Here is a 24,262-nt window from a genome sequence, read left to right on the forward strand (position 1 = left end):
TGTCAATGAAAAAGCCCAGTCTTGAGGGTCGCCCCGGAGCAAGGAAATCACAATCCTGACCTGCTGTGCAGGGTCTCCGGCAGAGCGAGATTTCAGGGACAAAAATAATTTGCAATTATTTCGAAAATTCTGAAACCCAGATCTATTCCCCGAGAAAAATTCCGGCAAAGGAATTCTCGGCTCAGATACAGGTGCATGACAAACAAAATCTTGCAAATTTTGTACCTTCGTGGCGAGATTATTCAAACCTGCAGTTACACTCTGAAGATCCATTACAAACAGGTGGACACAGAGCCATTCAAGGGTTAAGAGGAGGTAAGAAGCAGCTAGACAGCAATTAAGGGCTAGACAGCAAAACTCTGAAGGGAAAAAAAAAAAAAAAAAAAAAAAAAATTTCCCTTAAACACTTCTCTATCTCCTGCTTCAGCCCAAACAATTAACACTTTGTGGGCCGGTCAAACTGTCATGATCTCAATGGCAAGAGAACATAGCATCAGCATATATAGGAACTAGCTCTTGGAAGATGGGAACTGAGCTGACCATGAACTAAACCTAACACACAACTAGCAGTGGCCGGGTAGCATGCCTACGTTGATTCTAGATGCCCAGCACCAGCCGGAGGACTAAATAATGCTAGCAGAGGAAAATAAGTCCTAGCTCACCTCTAGAGAAATACCCCGAAAGGAGACAGAGGCCCCCCACATGTATTGGCGGTGAATTAAGATGAAATAACAAAACGTAGTATGAAAATAGGTTTAGCAAATTTGAGGTCCACTTACTACATAGCAGAAGACAGAAAGAACACTTTCATGGTCAGCTAAAAACCCTATCAAAACACCATCCAGAAATTACTTTAAAACTCTGGCATTAACTCATAATACCAGAGTGGCAATTCCTGTTCACAAGAGCTTTCCAGACACAGTAACGAAACTACAGCTGTGAACTGGAACAAAAATGCAAAAACAAACATGGACAAGAGTCCAACTTATCTAGTAGTTGTCTAGGAGCAGGAACAAGCACAGAGAGGCTTCTGATAACATTGTTGACCGGCAAGCAACTAACAAAGCAGCAAGGTTATATAGCGACTCCCACATCTTGATGGGAACAGGTGAACAGAGAAGATGAAGACACCATTTCAATTCCACCAGTAGCCACCGGGGGAGCCCAGAATCCAAATTCACAACAATCGGCGTACTCAGGACAAACTGGACAACATTTTTTCGGGTCCAATTTCTCCTGTTACTCTTGTGAAAATAAAAAATTGTGGGCTAAAAAATAATTTTTGAGGAATGAAAAATGATTTTTTATTTTCCCGGCTCTGCGTTATAAACTTCTGTGAAGCACTTGAGGGTTTAAAGTGGTCACCGCACATCTAGATTAGTTCTTTGGGAGGTCTAGTTTCCAAAATGGGGTCACATGTGGGGAAGCTCCAATGTTTAGGCACACAGGGGCTCTCCAAACGCGACATGGTGTCTGCTAACAATTGGAGCTAATTTTTCATTCAAAAAGTCAAATGGCGCTCCTTCCATTCTGAGCCCTGCCATGTGCCCAAACAGTGGTTTACCCCCACATGTGAAGTATGAGTGTACTCAGGAGAAATTGTGCTGATGTAAAGTAGACATGAGGGTAATGTTATTTATTAACTACTTTGTATCACATAACTCTCGTTTAACAGAATAAAAATTCAAAATTTGAAAATTGCAAAATTTTCAAAATTTTAGCCAAATTTCCATTTTTTTCACAAATAAACGCAAAAATTATCGACCTAAATTTACCACTAACATGAAGCACAATATGTCACGAAGAAACATTCTCAGAACTGCTAGGATCCGTTGAAGCGTTCCTGAGTTATTACCTCATAAAGGGACACTGGTCAGAATTGCAAAAAATGGCCAGGTCATTAAGGTCAAAATAGGCTGGGTCATGAAGGGGTTAACTCTCTCACCAGGGCTCTTCTCCCACGATTGCTCAGTTTGGATGGTCGGTCAGGTCTAGGAAGACTTCTGGTGGTCCCAAACTTCTTCCATTTAAGGATTATAGAGGCCAATTGTGCTCATAGGAGCCTTGAGTACTGCAGAAATTCTGTTGTAACCTTGGCCAGATCTGTGCTTTGCCACAATTTTGTCTCTGAGCTCCTTGTCCAGTTCCTTTGACTTCATGAGTCTCATATGGTCTGACATGCACTGTGAGCTCTGAAAAGTCCATGTTCCCTCTTTTTTAGGTGGGTTCGTATCCCCTTCTTCACTGTATTTTTTCTAATTTTCATTTTTTTTTTATTTTTTCTTCTGTATTAGTATACCAACAAACGAGAATATGTGTCACGGAGTTACCACGACAGAGCAGTACCAGAAGACCACAGTGTCTGATGGCTCCTGCTTCGCCGCTGAGAATAAGCACTTCTTTGGTGTATTAAATGTGTTTGTTTTCTTTCAGCAGGACAGGGGTTAATCGACCATGTGGAAATCCCTGCTTTTAGCTGTGCTCGGTTAGCCACTCCTCTCTCCTATAAAAGCCAGGTCTTCTTGCCAGATCATTGTCTGAGTTAGCACTTGCTAGATAGACCTGGAGAGTGAAGAGCTGGTGTCTGGAGAGCTGGAGGAGTTTATTGTGCAATTGTTGCTTGGTTTGTACGCTTGGAAATTCCTCATCCTTACCTGCCTTATTTTCTTCCCCCGTCCTTCACCTACTGGTGAATACCTCTGTTATTTTTGAGAGTATATTTGTGTCAGTGGAATTTTCTTTTAGCCTTGTCTTTGTTCCCCTGTCTGTCGGGTTGGTGTACTGCGGTACACTGTAGCGCCTCTCTTCCCTGGGTGGGGGAAGGGAACTGATGCAGGGCTGTAGTTAGGAGACAGGGCAAGGGTGGAGGCCCCGACATCCTCGCCATCTGAGGTATGCCGGGGAACAGGGCGAGTTAGTGCTAGGGCCAGGAAAGGTGCCTCTGGTCCCAGTTTACTCACCAGTCCTATCTTGACAATATGATTATAATTATAAAATATCAGCATATATACTTTTAAATCAAATCTCATGTTTTAGCTGTGATGGTCATGTGCTGTACCATGTGTCAGTTTTCATGAACTTTGACACTATTTGACACGTGGTTCCCTTTTAGCGCCAGATTTGAATGTGGAATCTGCTTAAACAGTATGTAGTGACGTTGCACACTTATAGCATCTCCTGAGGAAGAAGTCCTATTGACTTCAAAACGCATTGAGAAAAAATCACCATTCTTTATCTTCAACTTGCCTGGACCGTTATTTGTACAGCAGCGCAGATGTTATCCACAAATTTCCCAGTCTTTTATATTACGTTTCGGACACCAGTTTGACCTGTGGATCTGCAGCAGCTGTCGACTTTGATAAGTTTTTATGCTCTAATGAAAAGATATATCAGGTGAGTGCAATCTGATTGTATACCCTGAAATCTCCATTGGATAAGACCCTATTTGCGCCCTTCTCTCCTACAGTGTCCTTTAATGCACTGTGAGCTGGGAGGTCTTATATAGACAGGTGTGTACCTTTCCAAATCAAGTCCTGTCAGTTTAATTAATCACAGCTGGACTCCAATGAATGAGTAGAACCATCTCAAGGAGGATCACAAGGAAATGGATGGCATGGGACTTAAATATGAGTATCTGAGCAAAGGGTCTGAATACTAATGACCATGTTATATTTCAGTTTTTCATTTTTATTAAATTTGCAAAAATGTCTACATTTCTGTTTTTTTTCAGTCAAGATGGGGTGCAGAGTGTACATTAATGTGAAAAAATGAACTTTTTTGAATTTACCAAATGGCTGCAATGAAAGAAAGAGTGAAAAATTTAAAGGGTCTGAATACTTTCTGTACCCACCCTATGTGTATGTAAATTTCCGCCAGGGGAGCATGCACTTACTATTCTTAGCAGCTCATTGCCTGGTATAAACAGGAGTTATGCTGCCGATAGCATGATATATGCAAGGACAGAATGAATCTTAGTGATCATTCTAACCCCATCATTCTTCGCCAGCTAGTGTAAAAAAGGCTGAATTTGCCAAATCTTGTGGATTTTACCTGGAAAAACGAAATTTATTCTCAGCAAATTGATTGTCCCTTATTATACTTTGTAGTCTAGAGAGAACCTAGAACGTCAAGACCACAATATATGTGAGATGAAGAAAAAAGAACAACTAATACTCACCTCTGCTGCATGCTCTTTCCTGAGGGTCCACAGTGCCTCTTCTTGATAGGTACGCATGCCATCTGCATGCGCAAGCATGTCCAAGGCTTAGGCTAAGTTTACATCCTGTCCTGCGTACCTATCATTAATATTGGGTACACAGGACATGTGGATGTATGCGGATGCGTCATTTTGACGTGCCCTCCGACTGCACAGAAACGCAACAAGTCTGCATCCGCATACATCTGCATGTCCTGCATACCCAATGTTTAAGATAGGTATGCAGGACATATGCCAAAGTAGGCGGAGGTAGGTGGGGCTTAGTGGCGGATGTAGGCAGCCCTCTGCAAAGCCCCCAAAAGCTAATGTGAACCCGGCCTTAGTGACAGCCAAAAATCTTGGCTTGAAGTATCCATCTTAAGATTATGATGCACATTGTAATGTAACAAAAAGTGCTGTGACCTTATGGCCTGCTGTCAAGGCAGTGTCTATCTGCCACAACTAAGCCTGTGCACATGTGCAGAGACTGCTCAAATGTCCTGGAATAGCATGCAGATGTCTGAAGTTTCAGTGTGCAAACATGTGAAGAAGTGGCGGCAAGAACCATACAGGCGTAAGCAAGTAGTGAAGTTGGCAGGGTGGTGAGCGGTGAAGTATTCTCTTTTTGGGAGATTTTAAACAACTACAGTTCAGCCATTTGGCTGCATGCGTTTAGAAAAAATTACAAAAGAAAAGCATTGTGGAGCATGCAAATTTTTGTAAAATTTAAGTAGAATTCTATTGCGTCAAATAAATTTGCCTAACTCTAGTAGACTTTAGTTTACACATTGTTTTGTGAACACAAATGCCATTGATGTAGCTGGATACCATGGACAGACCAGCCTTCTTTCTATGATGAGACTTCTAGACAAAGAGAAAAAGAAAAGAGAAGCATTCCTAGTTTAGATCAGATAACCTATGATTTGGTAATTGTGAGCTAATTCACCTCATCCTCCCTAAGGTTTCAGCTATACCTGGAACCATGAGATCCAGAACTGAAAACTGAGGGTTTATAGATGAAAGTCATGGACTTTGTGAGTAGAGTTGAGTGAATTTATTCGGAATTGGTCACTGAATCTGAATTAGCCATATTAGTGCCATATTTGTACCATATTCATGCCGAATGTATGTTTGATGTTTGGTTACGAACATATTCGGTAATTTCTACTCGCATTGATGACAATCGGCTGTGTTCGACGAATATTACAAAAACAATATTCATTGCCGATCGTATTCGGAACCAAATCCGAACAAATTTGCTCAACTCTATTCGTGAGCACTGCCACAGATATATTTGATCCAAAGAAGTGAGTAAAAAACTTTTATTAAAACTACGCATTTCAAAGTCGATCAGACTCATTCATCAGGTATGAAGCAATAGAATAGCAACCATGAACTTTATATAGGTCAATGGTGACATAGTAAATTAAATACAAAAATAAAATCACTTAAAAACATAATCAGAATAGTATATTGCACAACCACATGGAACACTATAAAATGAATGTGCATCAAATCATTCTATATCCATGGATCCCATTATACTGAGTTCCCTTTCATTATCTTGGGGATCTCTAGAGCGAGGTTCAAAAGAATATCGGGACCACTCAGATTTGTCAAAAATGACCTATTGAAGACATTCAGTCTTCAGTCTTATGGCACCAATCCTGCTACAAGAGAGTTTGACAAGATGAGATATGAGTTGCCTGCCAGGGCCTAGGGGTACTCGGTACTGGGTCCAGTCAACGTTAAAGGGGAGGTCACGGTGTTAGCGACCCAGTCCGTGGCCCTGGGCACCCAAGTAAAAGGGATAGTTTTTGAAGGGAGTTGTAAAGCAATAAAAGTTTGTGACGCCACCTGTAGTACTCAGTCAGGGGTGACTGACGCTGCTTAAAGGGGTCCTCTTGGGGTTATGGTATGGCAACAAGATGTTATCGTTTCCCACAGGTGAAGCTGGGTCCCAAGGGCTCCTGGTGCGCTGGGCAGAGATTGTGTGGTGCCGGTAATAAACGGAGGACACGGGGTTGCAGTTTCTTTACCTGGTTTACTGTTGTAGACAGCCTCAGTCCAGGGTACCGGCAACAGGGGTCGATGTTGTCCTAGCAGCCTGAAAACAAGTGGGATTCCCTTTGCCAGGTCAGTGTGGGAGCCTTCCACTATGCGCTGATTAATGATCCCTTGCTGCCTGTGGGTTCCTGACAAGGTCCTCATTTACTCTCTGTTCTGGTACAGTCCCTGCATGATAGGCAATGCAGCCATTCCCTTGGGGTCTTTATACATGGTGACTCTGGGCTCTGGATATTGCTGTACCTCAGGTGTAATATGGGCAAGTCCCTTTCAGTTTCTTGCCCTCCGGTTCTGCCATGGGATATGTAGTTCCACACAGTCTCAGGCTCCCAGTGCCCGGTTTCTGCGCTTCAGCCTGGAAGGAGCCCAGTCACAGCTCCCTTCCAGCTCTTTAGTTCCCTTGTGTTCCTTCACTGTTCCTTGTCTGCACCAGACTAACTAACTCCTCCTCCAGACCAAAATGTATATAGGGAAGCTCCCCTAAAATGCAGGTTCAGAGCTCCCCCTTCATGCCTGGAGTCAGAATGTGTTGAATGTACAGCTTACCTGCCAAAGGGATCTTCCTCGTTTCCAGGCATGGCATCACCCTCCTGGAGTGCCACAGATACAGCGGTCTGTCAATTACTGAGCTAAATTCCCATAAATGAATGACATCTGGGCCAGGGGATTTGTCAATGTTTCATTTGCTCAGATGCAGGCTTACTTGTTCTTGGTTTAAACTACAGTAGTTATATCAGGTAGTGAATTTTGATTTTTGCCTTTTTGAATGATGCCTGGAACAATAGCTTCATTGGTGAACACGGGTGAAAAGTTATTTTCATCTTTTAAAGTGAACCTGTCAGCAGGATTCTGCTAGGTAAACTGCAGGCATTGTTGGTTGGCATTGTTGCACTGATTAAAATGATACATCATGTGAAGAAATCAATCTTGTGATTATTGTGTAATCAGTGTAAGAAGTTTTTAATTAACGAGACGCTTGTGCTCCGGGGCGGGACTGCAGGCAGGGTTTTATCTTGATCTATCTCTAGGCCAGTGAAACCAAGAAGAGACCTGCCCACAGGCCTGCCCCAAAGCACAAACACATTTCTCATCATAGGGACAGAGAGAAAGACAGTCTGTTTGTGCTTTGGGGTGGGCTTGAAGGCAAATCAAGTCCCCATGGCACAGCCCCTCAAATGACGACAGGCCACACCCTCAAATTAAAACACATTTTGTTCCAGGACAAATCTTACACTATGTGTGAGCAATTTCACTTGGTTATCTGTAATAAGTAGATATTTGCTGAGATAAAATTCCATAGTTTTTAGACCTGTGTGATGTTTCATATTCAAATAAAGCAAACTAACATCTAGAGTAAAAAAATAAGAGCCATTTTTTATGCCACATGCTGAAACAAGGATGTAAAGAATTTCAATCTGTTACAGGAGAGTGTTTTTGGTTAACCCAATTTTTTAACTGTAATACCAGTTACTGTATGTGGTTGATTTATTGCAGTGAAATTGTAATTTCCAATATGTGAGGAAAACTATACATCCTACCACAACATGATGAACCATCATAGATACAATATATGAAATGGAGTGATAAAATGTAGTTAATCAAAATCTTTCCTAACAGAGCATCAAAAAGATCCTAGTAGTTTGAAAATAACAATAATAGAACATAGATAACACCCAAATTGGTTTTATAGACCAGTCAATAAAGAACCTACTGGATTTTTAAATTATCCACTTAACACCGGGTGGTTTGAATGAGTGCTTCGTGGGGTTGTGCAATATACTATTCTGATTATGTTTTTATATGATTTATTTTTCGTGCATCACCATTGACCCCTTTAATGGTCATGGTTAATATCCTGTTACTTCATAGCTGGTAAGTTAGTCTGAAATCGATTTAATCCATGGTGAGTTTTCTGAGACAGTATAACAATGTTAATATAAGGAAAAACATTGTTTTGCAATATAACAGTTGTATTATTTATTTTCTGCTTCTACAGCTTTTTTTCAATCAGATTAGATGTAAGACCATGACGTTTGAAGTCATTGTTGTTGACTTCTCCCAGATAAGAGGACTTTGGGAAACTCGTGTTAAGAAATATAAAGAGCGATGCAAAAAGGAGGAAAAACGGATAGAAACTAGCGCCTTGCGAAAGTAAGTACAATCAAATAGTATATGCTATATTACCAAAATATTTCTCAAATGTATAAAATCTGCACTAAATCTAATCCACCTGTCACCCCGCTATTCCCCGGCCTCTCCCCTCTGTCAATCCCTTCACTGGCTCCCCATTGCCCAGAGACTCCAGTACAAAACCCTAACCATGACATACAAAGCCATCCACAACCTGTCTCCTCCATACATCTGTGACCTCGTCTCCCGGTACTTACCTACACGCAACCTCTGATCCTCACAAGATCTCCTTCTCTACTCCCCTCTTATCTACTCTTCCTACAATCGTATACAAGATTTCTCTCGCGTATCACCCCTACTCTGGAACTCTCTACCACAACACATCAGACTCTCACCTACCATCGAAACCTTCAAAAAGAGCCTGAAGACCCACCTCTTCCGACAAGCTTACAACCTGCAGTAACCACCGATCAACCAAACCGCTGCATGACCAGCTCTATCCTCACCTACTGTATTCTCACCCATCCCTTGTAGATTGTGAGCCTTCGCGGGCAGGGTCCTCTCTCCTCCTGTACCAGTTATGACTTGTATTGTTTAAGAATATTGTACTTGTTTTTATTATGCATGCCCCTCCTCACATGTAAAGCGCCATGGAATAAATGGCGCTATAACAATAAATAATAATAATAGTTTATTTGACAAAAATTTCTTCCACACATAGCCATAGGGCATTTTACTTAGGAAGACATGAAAACACTCATACAGTTCTTTAGCATCGGCAGCATGGTGATCAGAGGTTAATAATAATAATAATATAATATTATTTCTATAGTGCCAACCACTTCTGCAGCACTTTACAATTAAGCAGGGACAATAAACACAACACAAAGTGACACACAGCTCAACAGTTACGAGGAGTGAGCCCAATGCTTGCAAGCTTACAATCTATAAGGAAATATAGGGGACACAATAGGTAGAAAGTGCATGTCATGTATGGTTCAGCCACCATTATAATAAATAGGGCATTTAAAATAAGCTGCATGATCCAGTTACCAGCCAACATCTAGATACTGTTGTCAAGTGTTATTGGGTGTAGGGTGGAAGTGGACACAGATGAATAGGAGGGACCAGGTTCTGAGTAAAATTTATTAACATTGGATAGTTAGATTAGTGAATTGACTGGTTGGCCTGTCTAAAAATATATGCTTTTAAAGCACATTTAAAAAATGTGGGGGCTAGGTATTAGTCTGATTGTTCGTGGTAGCACATTTCAGAAAACTGGAGCAGCACGAGAGAAGTCTTGGAGACGGGGGTGGGAAGTTTGGATTGTGGAGTATGTTATTCTTAGATCAGTTGCAGAGCGGGGAGCACAGGTAGATAGACAAAGATCAGGGAAGCGATATAAGATTGTATGGAACTGTGGAAAGCTTTGTGGATGAGAAATGTTTGTATTGTATTCTGTGGCAAATGGGCAACAAGTGTCATGATTGGCCCAAGGTTGAGTCATCTGTGTAGTAGCTGGACAGAAATGCAACCTTGGCTGCTGCATTCAGGATGGACTGGAGATGAGAAAGTTTGGCTAGAGAGAAACCGATCAGTAGTTACAGTAGTCCAGATGAGAGTTAATAAGAGCTGCCACAAGGATTTTTGCTGTTTCAAAAGTGAGAAAAAGTCAGAATTTAGATATGTTATAAAGACAGGTTAATGGGGTTAATACAGACAAGCTGAAGACTGCTATCAAAGCAACCTGGGCTTCCATAAGACCTCAGCAGTGCCACAGGCTGATGTCCTCCAGGTCACACCGTATTGATGCAGTAATTGATGCCAAAGGAGCCCCGAAGTTTTGAGTGCATTTACTGAACATACATTTCAGTAAGCCAACATTTCAGATTTTAAAAACATTTTTCAAGCTGGTGCTATAAAGTATTCTAATTTTACTGAGATAATGACTTTTGGGTTTGCATTGACTATAAGCCATAATCATCAACATTAACAGAAATAAACACTTGAAGTAGATCACTCTGTAATGAGTCTATATAATATGAGTTTCACTTTTTGTATTAAAGAACTGAAATAAATTAACTTTTTGATGATATTCTCATTTTGTGAGAAACACGTGTAATATGGTAAGCGGTATATTGGGAAAATTCTTCCAGTTCTGTGATTTTCCTGGGTCAACTTGTATTCACTATTATTTTGAGGTCTTACCAAAGTTTTTCAATGATCCTCTGATCAGGGACTGTGAGGGCCTTTGTAAAACCTTCAGTTGCACCTTTTGAGATAGTCTATTGTGGATTTTGATGTGTGTTTTGGATCATTACCCATTTGTAAATGTCATCCTCTTTTCAACTTCAGTTTTTTTACAGATGGTGTTATGTTTGCATAAAGAATTTGTTGAATTTTCATTGAATCCATTCTTCCTTCTACCTGTGAAATGTTCCCTGTTCCACTCGCTTCAACACAACCACAAAGCATGATTGATCCACACCCATGCTTAATGGTTGTTGAGATGTTCTTCTGAAATGATTTTCCCTTTTTTCCTTTGATCATTGTGGTCAAAGAGTTCTATTTGAACCTCAGTATTCCACAGGACTTGTTACCAAAATGTATCAATGTATCACAACTCCAGAGTCTGCTAAATCTTTCTAAAGGTCTTCTGCAGCCCTGTGGGGATTCTGATTTGCCTCTTTTGCAATCCTACGAGCAGCTCTCAATTAAATTTTGTTTAGTCTTCCAGACCTTATCTTGACCTCAAGTGTTACTGTTCACTGCCATTTCTTAATTACATTTTGAATTGAGGAAAGGGCAAATTGAAATCGCATTGCTATCTTTCCTTAGCCTTCTTCTGCTGTGTAGATCTCCACTATTTTAATTTTCAGAGTGCTAGGCAACTGCTTAGAAGAACCCATGACTGATGCTTTTTGGCACAAAGTTAGAGTTGGATGGGTTTTTATAAAGTTGGGAAATTTGCATTACCTGGCCTTTCCTAATGATTATAGTGAAAAAGCTATAATCCTAAAAGGCTAATTAAGGTCTGAAACCTTGGTCAAAGTTATCTGAGAACACATATATCCACAGGTGCCCAAACGTTTGCATCAGTTCTTTTTGCTATTTTTAAAATGTAAAAGATGAAAATATATATCTTTGGGCCTAAAATACAAAGGGAATGTGTCATCTTTAACTTTAGGCCATTTAAAAATAATTTCATCTTCAATTTCTTTAATTGTTCACAATAACAGTAATTTTTGCCAGGGTTACCAAAGCTTTTACATGCCTCTGTATTTGCTAATTTTAATGTTTCTTCAGCTGTTGCTAATGATGGAGTGATGGGACATCACTATTTACTGCAAGTCTGTAAACATTTGTTTTTAATCTGCAAGCATTTGATCTTATCTTGTTTGAATATTTTATTATTGAATATCAATCTGTGTGTACTTTAATATGAGGGCTTACAAGGAAAATAATAGGGATAATTGACATGAAGAGAGGGCACCACTGTGTTTCTACTTTAGGGTGCCATCCCTTGCGATTAGGTAAGGACATATCTGGGTTAAAAATGTCTCAGGCATCTTTTTATTCCTTCCTAATATACACTCACTGGCCACTTTATTAGGTACACCATGCTAGTAACGGGTTGGACCCCCTTTTGCCTTCAGAACTGCCTCAATTCTTCGTGGCATAGATTCAACAAGGTGCTGGAAGCATTCCTCAGAGATTTTGGTCCATATTGACATGATGGCATCACACAGTTGCCGCAGATTTGTCGGCTGCACATCCCTGATGCGAATCTCCCATTCCACCACATCCCAAAGATTTCATGTTGTTTACGCCAAATTCTGACCCTACCATCCGAATGTCGCAGCAGAAATCGAGACTCATCAGACCAAGCAACGTTTTTCCAATCTTCTACTGTCCAATTTCGATGAGCTTGTGCAAATTGTAGCCTCAGTTTCCTGTTCTTAGCTGAAAGGAGTGGTACCCGGTGTGGTCTTCTGCTGCTGTAGCCCATCTGCCTCAAAGTTCGATGCACTGTGCGTTCAGAGATGCTCTTAGGCCTACCTTGGTTGTAACGGGTGGCGATTTGAGTCACTGTTGCCTTTCTATCAGCTCGAACCAGTCTGCCCATTCTCCTCTGACCTCTGGCATCAACTAGGCATTTCCGCCCACAGAACTGCCGCTCACTGGATTTTTTTTCTTTTTCGGACCATTCTCTGTAAACCCTAGAGATGGTTGTGCGTGAAAATCCCAGTAGATCAGCAGTTTCTGAAATACTCAGACCAGCCCTTCTGGCACCAACAACCATGCCACGTTCAAAGGCACTCAAATCACCTTTCTTCCCCATACTGATGCTCTGTTTGAACTGCAGGAGATTGTCTTGACCATGTCTACATGCCTAAATGCACTGAGTTGCCACCATGTGATTGGCTGATTAGAAATTAAGTGTTAACAAGAAGTTGGACAGGTGTACCTAATAAAGTGGCCAGTGAGTGTACCTCTTACCATTTTATATATTTCTTTGTGTTATTTTTTTGAAGGATTGATATCAGTTAAGACTGGTATTTGGAATGCAAAGAGGTGATACATTTCTTGTTGCTGAGAGGCAGTAATTAAATCACTTTGGCATCCTTAATGAAGGTTTTACTAAGCATTCAATGTAAGTTAAGGGATTGTGAATTATTTACTCTTAACCCCCTCCCGCTTGAGTCAGAGATTATTTTAATTAAAGGCTAGAAAATCTTTCTTAATATTGTGCTACTTTCACAGTTACTGTGCATGGTTCATTATACTATTGATAACCCACAGAATATAAGTTACCAAAGAAAATCATAAAGATGAAAGAGAATATGACTGCAGAATCAGACTATACAGTGATGTCAACGTTTTTTTTTACCATAGAACCTCATTGATCTGCGTAAAAACTGTAGACATAAATCGATAAGAAATACATAGTGAAGATTATATGCAAAATTGCTTCATTGTTCATTTAAGATGAAATTAAGAAATAAAAATAATCTTACCATAAAGGTTAATATTCTTTATGGTTTTGCTTGTTTTTGCGTGGTATAAACTGAGAAGTCATTTTTTATTTTCTGATATTTTGCAGGGGGGTAATATGGTGCTAACATTTGGTATTAGCATTGATACTATGGTGTGAAAAAGTTTTTGCCCCCTTCCTTCTTTTGGATGTTTGCTACACTTAAATGTTTCAGACAACAAAACAAATTGAAATCTTAGGCAAAGATGACGCAGCTAAAAACAAAATGCAGTTTTTAAATGAAGGTCTTCATTATTAAGGAGAAATGAAATCCAAACCTACAGGGCCCTATGTGCAAAAGAGATTTCTCCTCCTCCCTTATAGCATACATTAACTGTGGTTTATGACATCTTTGGAAAGCTGAGTTCAAATTCCCTAGCCACATCCTGGCCTGATTACTGCCACACCAGTTCTCAATCAAGAGATCACTTAAATAGGACCTGCCTGACAATGTGAAGTGGTCTAAAATATCCTCAAAAGCTAGACATTATGCCTCGATTCAAAGAAATTCTGGAAAAAATGAGAAACAAAGCAATTTAGATCTATCTATCTGAAAAAGGTTATAAAGTCATTTCTAAAGCTTTGGGACTCCAGCGAACCACAGTGAGAGCCATTATCCACAAATGGCAAAAACATGAAACAGTGGTGAACTTTCCCAGGAGTGGCCAACCAACCAAAATTTCCCCAAGAGTGCATTGACAACTCATCCAAAAGGTCACAAAAGACCCCACAACAACATTCATAGAACTGCAGGTCTCACTTGCCTCAGTTAAGGTCAGTGTTCATGACTATGTAATAAGAAAGAGACTGGGCAAAAATGCCTGTAAGACAGAGTTCCAAAATGAAAACCACTGCAGAGCAATAAGAGCATAAAGGTTCATCTCAATTTTGCTAGAAAACATCTTGATGATAACCAAGGCTTTAGGGAGAATACTCTGTGGATTGACGACACAAAAGTTGAACTTTTTGGAAGCCGTATATCCCATTACATCTGGCGTAGAAGTAACACAATATTTCACAAAAGGATCATCATGTCAACAATAAAATATGGTGATGTTAGTGTGATGGTCTGGGGCTGTTTTGCTGCTTCAGGACCTGGAATACTTGATGAGGTAAATGGAACCATGAATTCTACTGTCTACCAAAAAATCCTGAAGGAGAATGTACGGTCATCTGTTCATGACCTCAACTTGAAGAGGACTTGGGTTATACAACAGGACAATGATCCAAAACACACCAGCAAGTCCACCTCTAAATGACTTAAGAATTAAATTAAGACTTGCATGGCATAGTCAAACTCCTGACCTGGCTGAATCACAACAATTCTGCAAAGATGAGTGGGCCAAAATGCCTACAGAGCTTTGTAAAAGACTCATTGCCAGTTATGGCAAATGCTTGATTGCAGTTCTTGCTGCTAAGGGTGGCCTAACAGTTATTAGGTTTAGGGGGTATTAACTTTTTCACACAGGACCTTGTAGGTTTAGATTTCTTTTTTGTTTAATAATAAAGATTAATTTAAAACTGCATTTTGTGTATATTTGTGTTATCTTTGTCTAACATTTAAATTTGTTTGGTGATCTGACTCATTTAAATGTGACAGACATAAAAAGGAATAGGAAATCAGGAAGAGGGCAAACACTTTTCACACCACTGTAGATGGACCGACATTCTTCCTAGGAATGAAAAGCTAGTGTTGACAGGGCTGTAATATCCTGCAAAGGCGATATACATTATCTCCAGTTTTGTTATTTTATGGAAAGTTTTCATGTTTAGTTATGATTTCAACTGATTCTTTTTAGTTTAGGATTAGTGATCCTTAAATATGCATTGTTCATGCACTACCAGTTTCTTGAATATGTGTTGGTTCACAGATTTGATAACAATAAGAAAGATACATACATTGTATCTTGGTACAAAAAGACTTGAAGATAAGGAACAATATGGCACATCAACAGAGATTTATGAGAATAACCTTATTTTTATGTATTAGGAAACATAATGTCTACTGCATTAAAAGAACTGTAAAGATCAATGATTTGCCAGCAGCAAACAACCAGTTAGATTTCAATTGAAAGTTCCTTTTTGGGGCAGCACATCAGAGAGCTTGTGCTCTAGGGAGGGATATCGCTTCAAGCAATAAATGTTTTTAAGGAAAGCTAAAATTAAAATAAAATTATCCTCACTTCTAAATAGTTGAAGCGCCCTAGTTGCCAGCCTATCATGTTACGTTTTGCTTTCCTTTTGATGGATCTTTCAGCAGCTTCTGCTGTGATACTAAAAATTGCATTAAAGCGATATAAATTATACAAACTTTGCCACTGTATTTGCCATGCAATATTTCTCAGACAGATTAATATCTGCTCTTGAGAATGACAAGTCCCTCAGGGTCAACATGAAAGATTGCCCTAAAATACCATAAAATATTCTATCTAAAAGTTTTCTCCCTGACATATTGGGTAAAGAAGATGAGATGTAAAAATCAAATATTCCTAAGCATATTAGTTTTTTTTGTAATAGGAGCTTTCCTGTTCCCCTAACAAAAACGAGGATGATATACACAGACATAAATAATATTAGGAATGATAAATTGAATTTCAACACATAAAACAACATTGATCTGGAAAGTAATCTTCATTTTCCTTCTTGCATACAGGAATGACAGTTAAATGTATAGCCTGGATTTAGGTGGCCTTTTCTAATATACTGACCAAAATGATTGCAGCAATTTATTTTCTAAGACAGGAATAGTCAGTATAAGAATGATGCTTGTACAATCAGCTGCACTACCTAACAAATCCCCGCTGTGACAGGTACACCGAGTTACAGCACCTAAAAACCAGGAGATGCAAGGTTGGATAGAAATCAGCATTCGGAATGCATGGGCGAAGATGAAAGCTCCATCCCTCACATTAAAGGGAATTCATTATGAAAAGCCTGATTGTGCAAACTTCAACTATTTAATCAAAGTAGGATGCCCTAATAAGAACTTCAGCTCTGTCTATGTTGGATGATGGCACAATATTTGGTCAATACATTCCTGAATGATGGTATGGAGTAAGTTCCTTATTGGATTAGGAGGACACATAATTGAATTGACCTCATCCTGGGATTTTCATCAAGCGTGTTGGCTTATGCAGTTCAAAAACATTTTTCTTGGGAATAAACAAGTATAGTTCTGTTTTTTTAGTACACGAGGAATTGAAAATAAAGCAATTTTTAGTGTCAATGGTTGCACATTTTTTCGCAATAGATAGGGTTTTATATTTTTGTCATTTTAGCAATTTCAATTTTGGAGGATTTTTTTTTGGTCAATGTTTTACTTTTTTTTTCTCAATACATACATTAGAAGTCTCAAAGAATTGTATGTGTTTCATAACTGGCAGCCACCTACAACTGGCACAAGTGGAACAAGTTTTATGCTTGGTAGTTTAAGCAAATGAGGCATCTAAGCATGCCTCCACACTCTCAAGACCACCATAGGTTGCTAATGGGCTGTCATGCTAGTCGTGGACCTAATGAAGAAATCTGACATCTTTAGACTCCTTTGAAGACTTGCCATGTAAAAATCAGTTTAAAATATAGCTTTAAAATATAAAGAAATACATCAGATTTGTTTGCCCATTTAGCAAACAAAAATCGCATGTCATATTGTTACATTCATATTAAAAAGTAAAAAGTTATTAAAGCTATTTATCTAGCATTGTGACCTTCCCCCCCAAAAAAAAAATAAAAATGACAAAATTAGTTTTTTGATCATCCATTCTCCTAAAAAATGTAAGTGATTAAGAGGTTCCAATATATTTTTGTAAGCAGTAGTGCATAAACAATATTGTTTTGCTATACTCGTAATAACATGCAGGACAAAGAAAACATTTTATTTTTACTATACAGCAAATTCTGGAAAAAAAGTAATGGAATAATTGCTATTTTTTTTTCACCCGGCAGAAAATTAATTCTGTTTTCCCAAACACTTCATAATAAATGGTGCCATTAGCAAATATAATTCATCCTGCCTGCCCAGATAGTTTAGAATAACAAAATGTGACCCAAGCTCCCATTGTTGTCCCCCATGTTCGTTCATACAAAATAGTGACAAAACATATTGAGTGCTAAGATGAAATCCTGACCCTAAAGTAAATAAAAGGTCTCTGCTTTAGTGCCTAGCGAATGCTCAATATTTAAATATAGAAAAGTCAAACAGTATGTCGCAAAAGTGAGTACACCCCAACAATTTTGTAATTATTATATCTTTTCATATGACAGCAATTAAATTGACACATTGATACAATGTAAAGTAGTCAGTGTACAGCTTATATAACAGTGTAAATATTGTGTGTCCTCCAAATAACAACACAGCCATTAATGTCTAAACTGTTGACAACAAAAGTGAGTACACCCCTAAGTTAAAATGGCTAAGTTGTGCCCAAAGTGCCAATATTTTGTGTGGCCACCATAATTTTCAATCACTGCCTTAACTCTCTTGGGTGTGGAGTTCACTGGAGCTTGAAAGGTTCTCACTCTTCCACTCCATTACTAAATCACAGAACTGGTGGATGTTAGATGCCTTGAGCTCCTTCATCTTGCGTTGGCGGAGGCCCCACAGTTGTTTTACCCTCAGTTTCTTTAGCAAGGCAGTGGTGATCTTGGACTTGTGTTTGGAGTCATTAACATGATAGAGTACTGCCCTGCGGCCCAGTTTCCAAAGGGAGGGGATTATGCTTTGCTTTAGTATGTCACAGTACATGTTGGCATTCATGATTCCCTAAATGAAGTGTAGCTTGCCACAGCCGGCAGCACTTATGCAGCCCCAAACCATGACACTCCCACCACCATGCTTGACTGTATACAAGATACACTGGTCCTTGTACTCCTCACCTGGTTGCTGCCACACCGGGTTGACACCATCTGAACCAAATAATTTTATCTTGTTCTCATCAGACCAAAGGACATGGTTCCAGTAATCCATGTTCTTAGTCTGTTTGTTTTCAGCAAAGAGTTTGCAGGCTTTCTTGTGCATCATCTGTGCATCATCTTTAGAAAAGGCTTCCTTCTAGGATGTCAGCCATGCAGACCAATTTGATGCAGTGGGCAGCATATGGTCAGAGCACTGGGAGACTGACCCCCTACCCATTTAACCTCTACAACACTGTTTGCAGCACTTATACATGTATTTTGAAAAGTCAACCTTAGAGAGTTCTTTGCCATGAGTTGCCATGTTCAACTTCCTGTGAGCAGTATGAGAGAGTGTGAGAGCGATAACACCAAATTTAACCCACCTGCTCCCCATTCACACCTTAGACCTTGTAACACTAGTGAGTCAAAGACACTGAGGAGGGAAAATGGCTAAATGGGCACAATTTGCCCATTTTGACCTGGGGTGTACTCACTTTTGTTGCTAACAGTTTATAATTTAATGGCTGTGTGTTGAGTTATTAAGAGGGCACACCAAATTTACACTTATACAAACTGTACACTGACTATTTTACATCTCATCAGTGTCATATCATTAATGCTGTCCCATGAAAAAATAGAATAAATTATTTACAAAAATGTGATTGGTGTACTCATTTTTGCGACGTACTGTATATGCATCTGAGAGCATAGTCTTACTTTCATCCTACTTCTGTATCCATAACACATGCTATTAGTGCTATTGAAACATTAACACAGTCACAAAAAAAGGAGAAAAAAAAGACTTGGCACTACCTTGAATCCTTTTGACTTCTATGATCCAATGGAGATTGTGTTTTCTGTATTCAGGTTTCGCTACCTTGTTCCATGAAGAGTTGCTCAGTCACTGATAAAGTATTCCAAACATTCGTGTTAAGGATGAAGAATTTCCAGTGGAACTCTTCAAATGTAATAATAATCTTCTTTATTACATCATGTTAAAAGTGAGGTTATAGGCACATTTATTGCCGTTTTTCCCTTTGCCGTAACCTTGTTTTAACAGGATGTAATGAAGAGTTTTATCACATTTGAAGAGTGCCCCTGAAAATTCTTCATCCTTTGCACAAACTATTGAAACATTAAGCCATGATAGCAATTTTACCACAATTTTTCTTAGAAACAAGTCAATGAAGTTGCATAAGCGACTGGTAAATGGAATCACTCAAAGCTGGTCTAAAAGAGTCAGCGTAGAGTTTAACAATATAATTTACAAGGTGCCGAATGGCAAATAGACCCTAACTAAAAACTTAAAGATTAAAATATAACTTTTATTGAATTAACTAGACTAATAGGTTGTGCTCATTTAAATTGGTTAATGCTGTCCTGACTTTCAGTTATAGCCTCTTGGGGTGAATGAATTCTTCCCCCCACAGTGTAATTGTTAAATCAATTTCCACTATCTCATGGCCATTGACTAGGGATTAAGCATTAATCAATGGGGTAGGTATTGTTCAATGCCTCCCACTTTTTATATAGATGTAATCATCGCTACACATCCTGACTGGATGGGCACAGAAGGTAGTCTTTAGCAAAACGTTCACATTGGCTGGGTAAGAGCAATTCCTTACTAATAGAACCTTTTACCTTTGATTGACATGTCTGTCTACCCATTATATCCAATTATACATTAGTCATTGAATGCTCTGGATTGAGTCATGTCTCTGATTGGATGACCTTTTTGACATCATTCACCAAACTTATATAAGCCTGGAGGTCCCATATAGCGACCACTTGCAGCCTCATTTCCCTGAAGAAACCAACAATAAAGGCACATGTCGGGGAGGCAGCTGATTAATATTTTAGAGCAGGTAGTCTATTGGTAACATGTGCCATAGAGTGGTCTGCAGCCACCACGGCTATACACCATTGATCTAAATATATTATTGTCTTGACATTGCCTGTTAGGCCTTATATAGGGAAGCATTGAATTATACTTTCCCCTTAAATGCAAAGTAGCCAGTGAAATTGATCACATCTACAAAAAAAAAGTGGAAGGCACTGAACAATACCTACCCTTATGTGAGATTCTTCAAACTTATCATAATGGCACACTAGCCAGTGAAATTGATTACATCTATATAAAAAGTGGGAGGCATTAAACAATACCTACTCCTACGTGAGATTACTTAAACCTATGATAAGGGGAAGCATTGATTAATACTTAACCCCTGATCAATGGCCATCAGATAGTAGAAATTGGTTCTCCCCAAGAGGTTAATACTGAAAGTCAGAACAGCATTAACCAATTTAGACACTGGATTTTTAAATAAGCACAACTTACTAGTATAGTTAATTCAATAAAAGTTATATTTTAATCTTTGAATCTTTAGTTAGGGTCTATTTGCCATTCAGCAACTTGTAAATGAAAATGGATTCAACTCGAGAAATGATCTTCAAAAGTGTTTTTCACATCTTTATTTACTTTGGGAAAATGATAGAAGAATGGGGTGCAGGCATTAGTGAATGTTAAGATCTTCTCTTGTATACAGTTTGTAAGAATCCAATTGTCAAGCCCTACTAATGAGGGATAGATCTTCTATCACATTTTTAGGATTGACACACATCCTGATCCTGGTCTATTGTCTTACCCTTGTTATAAAATGAATATGTTCCTGTAAGATAGCCATCCTGTAAATTTTTATGAATCAATATTTTCTAATAGAGGGATTATTTACAGCACATTTTATTTTGATATTAATTGCTAGATGGTTTGTATAATTGTGGGCAGGGAACTCTAATTCAGTTTTTTTATTCCAACATTAGAATGTATATTTTATGAATCTATATCAATCATGGGTTGGCTTGAGGTTAATTTTAATTAGCTTCCAAGTCAATGAAAAGATAACACATGTGGTTACACTGACAGGTCAGATTGATCATGATAATATGTAACATCTTCAGTGGTGCGCTCTTTCAAATCTCCTAGACCAGGTGTTAGGGGTCGAGTTCCCGCCTCTGCACAGGGGGAATCGCAGGCCATCTCCGCTGCAGTCTCCCATTCTTCTTCTGCCACAGTGGAGCCTGCTCAGCGGAGACGTCAGTCTCAGCATCTCGCTCAGTCTGACTCTGTACAAAGGGTTACTGCTGCTTTTCCAGCTTCTGTCATTGAAGTCAGTGCTGGGCAGCGGTGAGCAGATGCTTCTGGGACTAAGTCCTGATTTTCTCGTTCTGAGCATGCCCAGAGTAAGATCTCTCATAGGAGTTCGAGAATCACATGTTCAGATACTGCAGCTAAATCCATTGGTCCTCCAGGAAGGTCCTGAAGGTGCTCAGGCTCTGTAGCAGCCTCTCATTGGTCCTTCTAGGAAGGTCCTGTACTTGCTGCAGCTATTTAAGGCTCTCATGACCGCATGGCCATGCGCTAGTATTGAATCTCTTATGTGCATGCGCCAGTGTGTTCATTTATGTGTGTTCAGGGACTTGGCTGAAATAAGCCCCTAGAATGCCGGCACCTCCGGCGAGGAGATTGTGTGCGTGGATTTAGGGCCCCGGCTGAAATAAGCCCCTAGAATACCGGCTCCTCTGGTGAGGAGATTGTATGTTTGCATGACCACTGACTGCTCTCTGATGGGCAGTTAACCTGTGCTCCTGTGAAGTCTAACAGGGGCTTTCCTTTCTTGGCTACTCTGTGAGGTAACAGAGCTAGTCTATACTGCCAAATAGTGCCACCATTTACTAGCAGCAGGTTCCACTGCACGGTGGACCCCGGGCTGTGAACGCATCAATAATAATAAACATCTATATTTACTCGGTGCGTTCCGCTAGCCCTAACACCAGGGATGTGAATAAAATACACAGAGGGCAAAAATTAAAAGCCTGCACAAAGTCGTGGATAGTGTTGAGTGATACCTTCCGATATTCAAAAGTATCGGTATCGGATTGGATCGGCCGATATCCAAAAAATATCTGATATCGCCGATACCGATACCCGATACCAATACAAGTCAGTGGGACACAAATATCAGAAGCTATCCTGGATGGTTCCCAGGGTCTGAAGGAGAGGAAACTCTCCTTCAGGCCCTGGGATCCATATTCATGTAAAAAATAAAGAATAAAAATTAAAAATATGGATATACTCACCCTCCGACGGACCCTGGCTCTCACCGGTGCAAGCGTCTGCCTCCGTTCCTAAGAATGCAGTGAGTGAAGGACCTTCGATGACGTCGCAGTCACATGAGCGGTCATGCGACCAATCACAAGACCGCGACGTCATTGCAGGTCCTACACTCACTGCATTCTTAGGTAACGGAGGCTGCCGGTTGCACCGCTGAGGTCCAGTGTCCGTCGGAGGGGTGAGTATATCCATATTTTTTATTTTTATTCTTTATTTTTTACATGAATATGGATCCCAGGGCCTGAAGGAAATTCTCCTCTCCTCCAGACCCTGGGAACCATATGCACCGCACACGCCTGGGAACTTATAGGAACTTCCGATTCCGATTTCCGATATCACAAAAATATCGGAACTCGGTATCAGAATTCTGATACAGTGAATATCGGCCGATACCTGATATTTGCAGTATCGGAATGCTCAACACTAGTCGTGGACCAACCGATGTCTACAGTCGAGGAAGTTTTTACTTACAGTATCATCAAATGTATTAATGAACTTTTTATATGGATACAAACTTAAAGGATTTGTCCCATGAACAAAATACATTTTAATTAATAGATCTTGGAAAAAGATATTGGAATAATATTGTATATAATAGAAGTATAAAGTATGTGGCCCAATGGCCTAATTTAAATATGTAATAGCAAAGGATAAAAAAACTTAAATAATATGGATAATAAAGTGTGATGCAAACAAGTGTCCCCAAGCACAGTATGATACCCCCACAGTGAATTCCTGCACAGTACCCTCCACACACAAACTATTATGAGCATGACCTTAATGTAGCCTCATTTCAATTCTCCCGACAAACAATGCTGACCCCATCACAGTATGATTTTCCAACTGTAATCCCCATACAGTCCTCCATATAGTATAATGGCTGCAAAAAGTGTTCCATACAGTATAATGGACCCCACATAGTCCTCCTTATAGTGTAACAGGAGCATGCATTGCTTTCCATACAGTATAATGACCTCACATAGTGCTCCATACAGTATGATGGACACTGTAATTGCCTATGACATTTTTAAACTGACTCCCATTTACTTGTCAAGCAATGAATTATGGAGGCAACTGCAGATTTTCAGGTAAGTTTCCTCGTGCAACCATTAAAAAATCAATTAAAGAGATTATTGTAAGGAATAATAAAAAATGTAATACATTTTCATAACCTCATTGAAAGGACATCTTTTCATAGACTTCTGCTTTGTGGCGTTCCTTTTAGAAAATTACAAATGTGTCCTTCCTTATCATCTTTTTGTCTCTCAACATATTCCATGATGTGCTGTTACAGTAGGCCCTTGATTTATGTTGTTTTTGTGTGTGGCTATCCCATGGTGGTGATGTGAATTGCAGCTTGTCAGCGCTTTCTCTAGCATGCTGAGGTTTTGCACTGAATTTTTCTTGATAAACTGTGTTTCTTGACAAAATTTTAATTAACAGGTTAGGGTGGACACATCTGCATGAAAAAAAGATAACCAGTGTTATCCAGTGTTAACCAGTCCAACCAGTGCTAACATTATTAGACTGTGAGGTGACACACCACCATGGGAAGAATAAAGGCAACACCTCCTATACATTTTTAATAAATATTTAAGCAGAAGGAATTGCAGAGGAACGGCACAATAGTCATTTTGTTGGGAATATAAGTATTTACTTTGACATGTTGCGAGTAGTGTTGAGCATTCCGATACCGCAAGTATCGGGTATCGGCCGATACTTGCGGGTATCGGAATTCCGATACCGAGATCCGATACTTTTGTGGTATCGG

General features: G+C 39.5%; 1 protein-coding gene across 2 annotated transcripts in view; it reads left to right on the forward strand.

Annotated features, from left to right (window-relative positions):
- The window catches only part of LRRC2 (leucine rich repeat containing 2), a 611,884-nt gene that overhangs the window by 52,968 nt on the left and 534,654 nt on the right, over window positions 1–24,262 (forward strand). For both annotated transcript variants that reach the window (XM_077280930.1, XM_077280929.1), the window contains exon 2: window positions 8,259–8,413. In XM_077280930.1, the coding sequence (XP_077137045.1) occupies window positions 8,289–8,413 (125 nt within the window). In that variant the 5' untranslated portion in view covers window positions 8,259–8,288. The remainder of the gene's footprint in view (window positions 1–8,258; window positions 8,414–24,262) is intronic.

The sequence above is a fragment of the Ranitomeya variabilis genome, chromosome 1, assembly GCF_051348905.1.
Source record: "Ranitomeya variabilis isolate aRanVar5 chromosome 1, aRanVar5.hap1, whole genome shotgun sequence".
In the NCBI taxonomy this organism is placed as follows: domain Eukaryota; kingdom Metazoa; phylum Chordata; class Amphibia; order Anura; family Dendrobatidae; genus Ranitomeya; species Ranitomeya variabilis.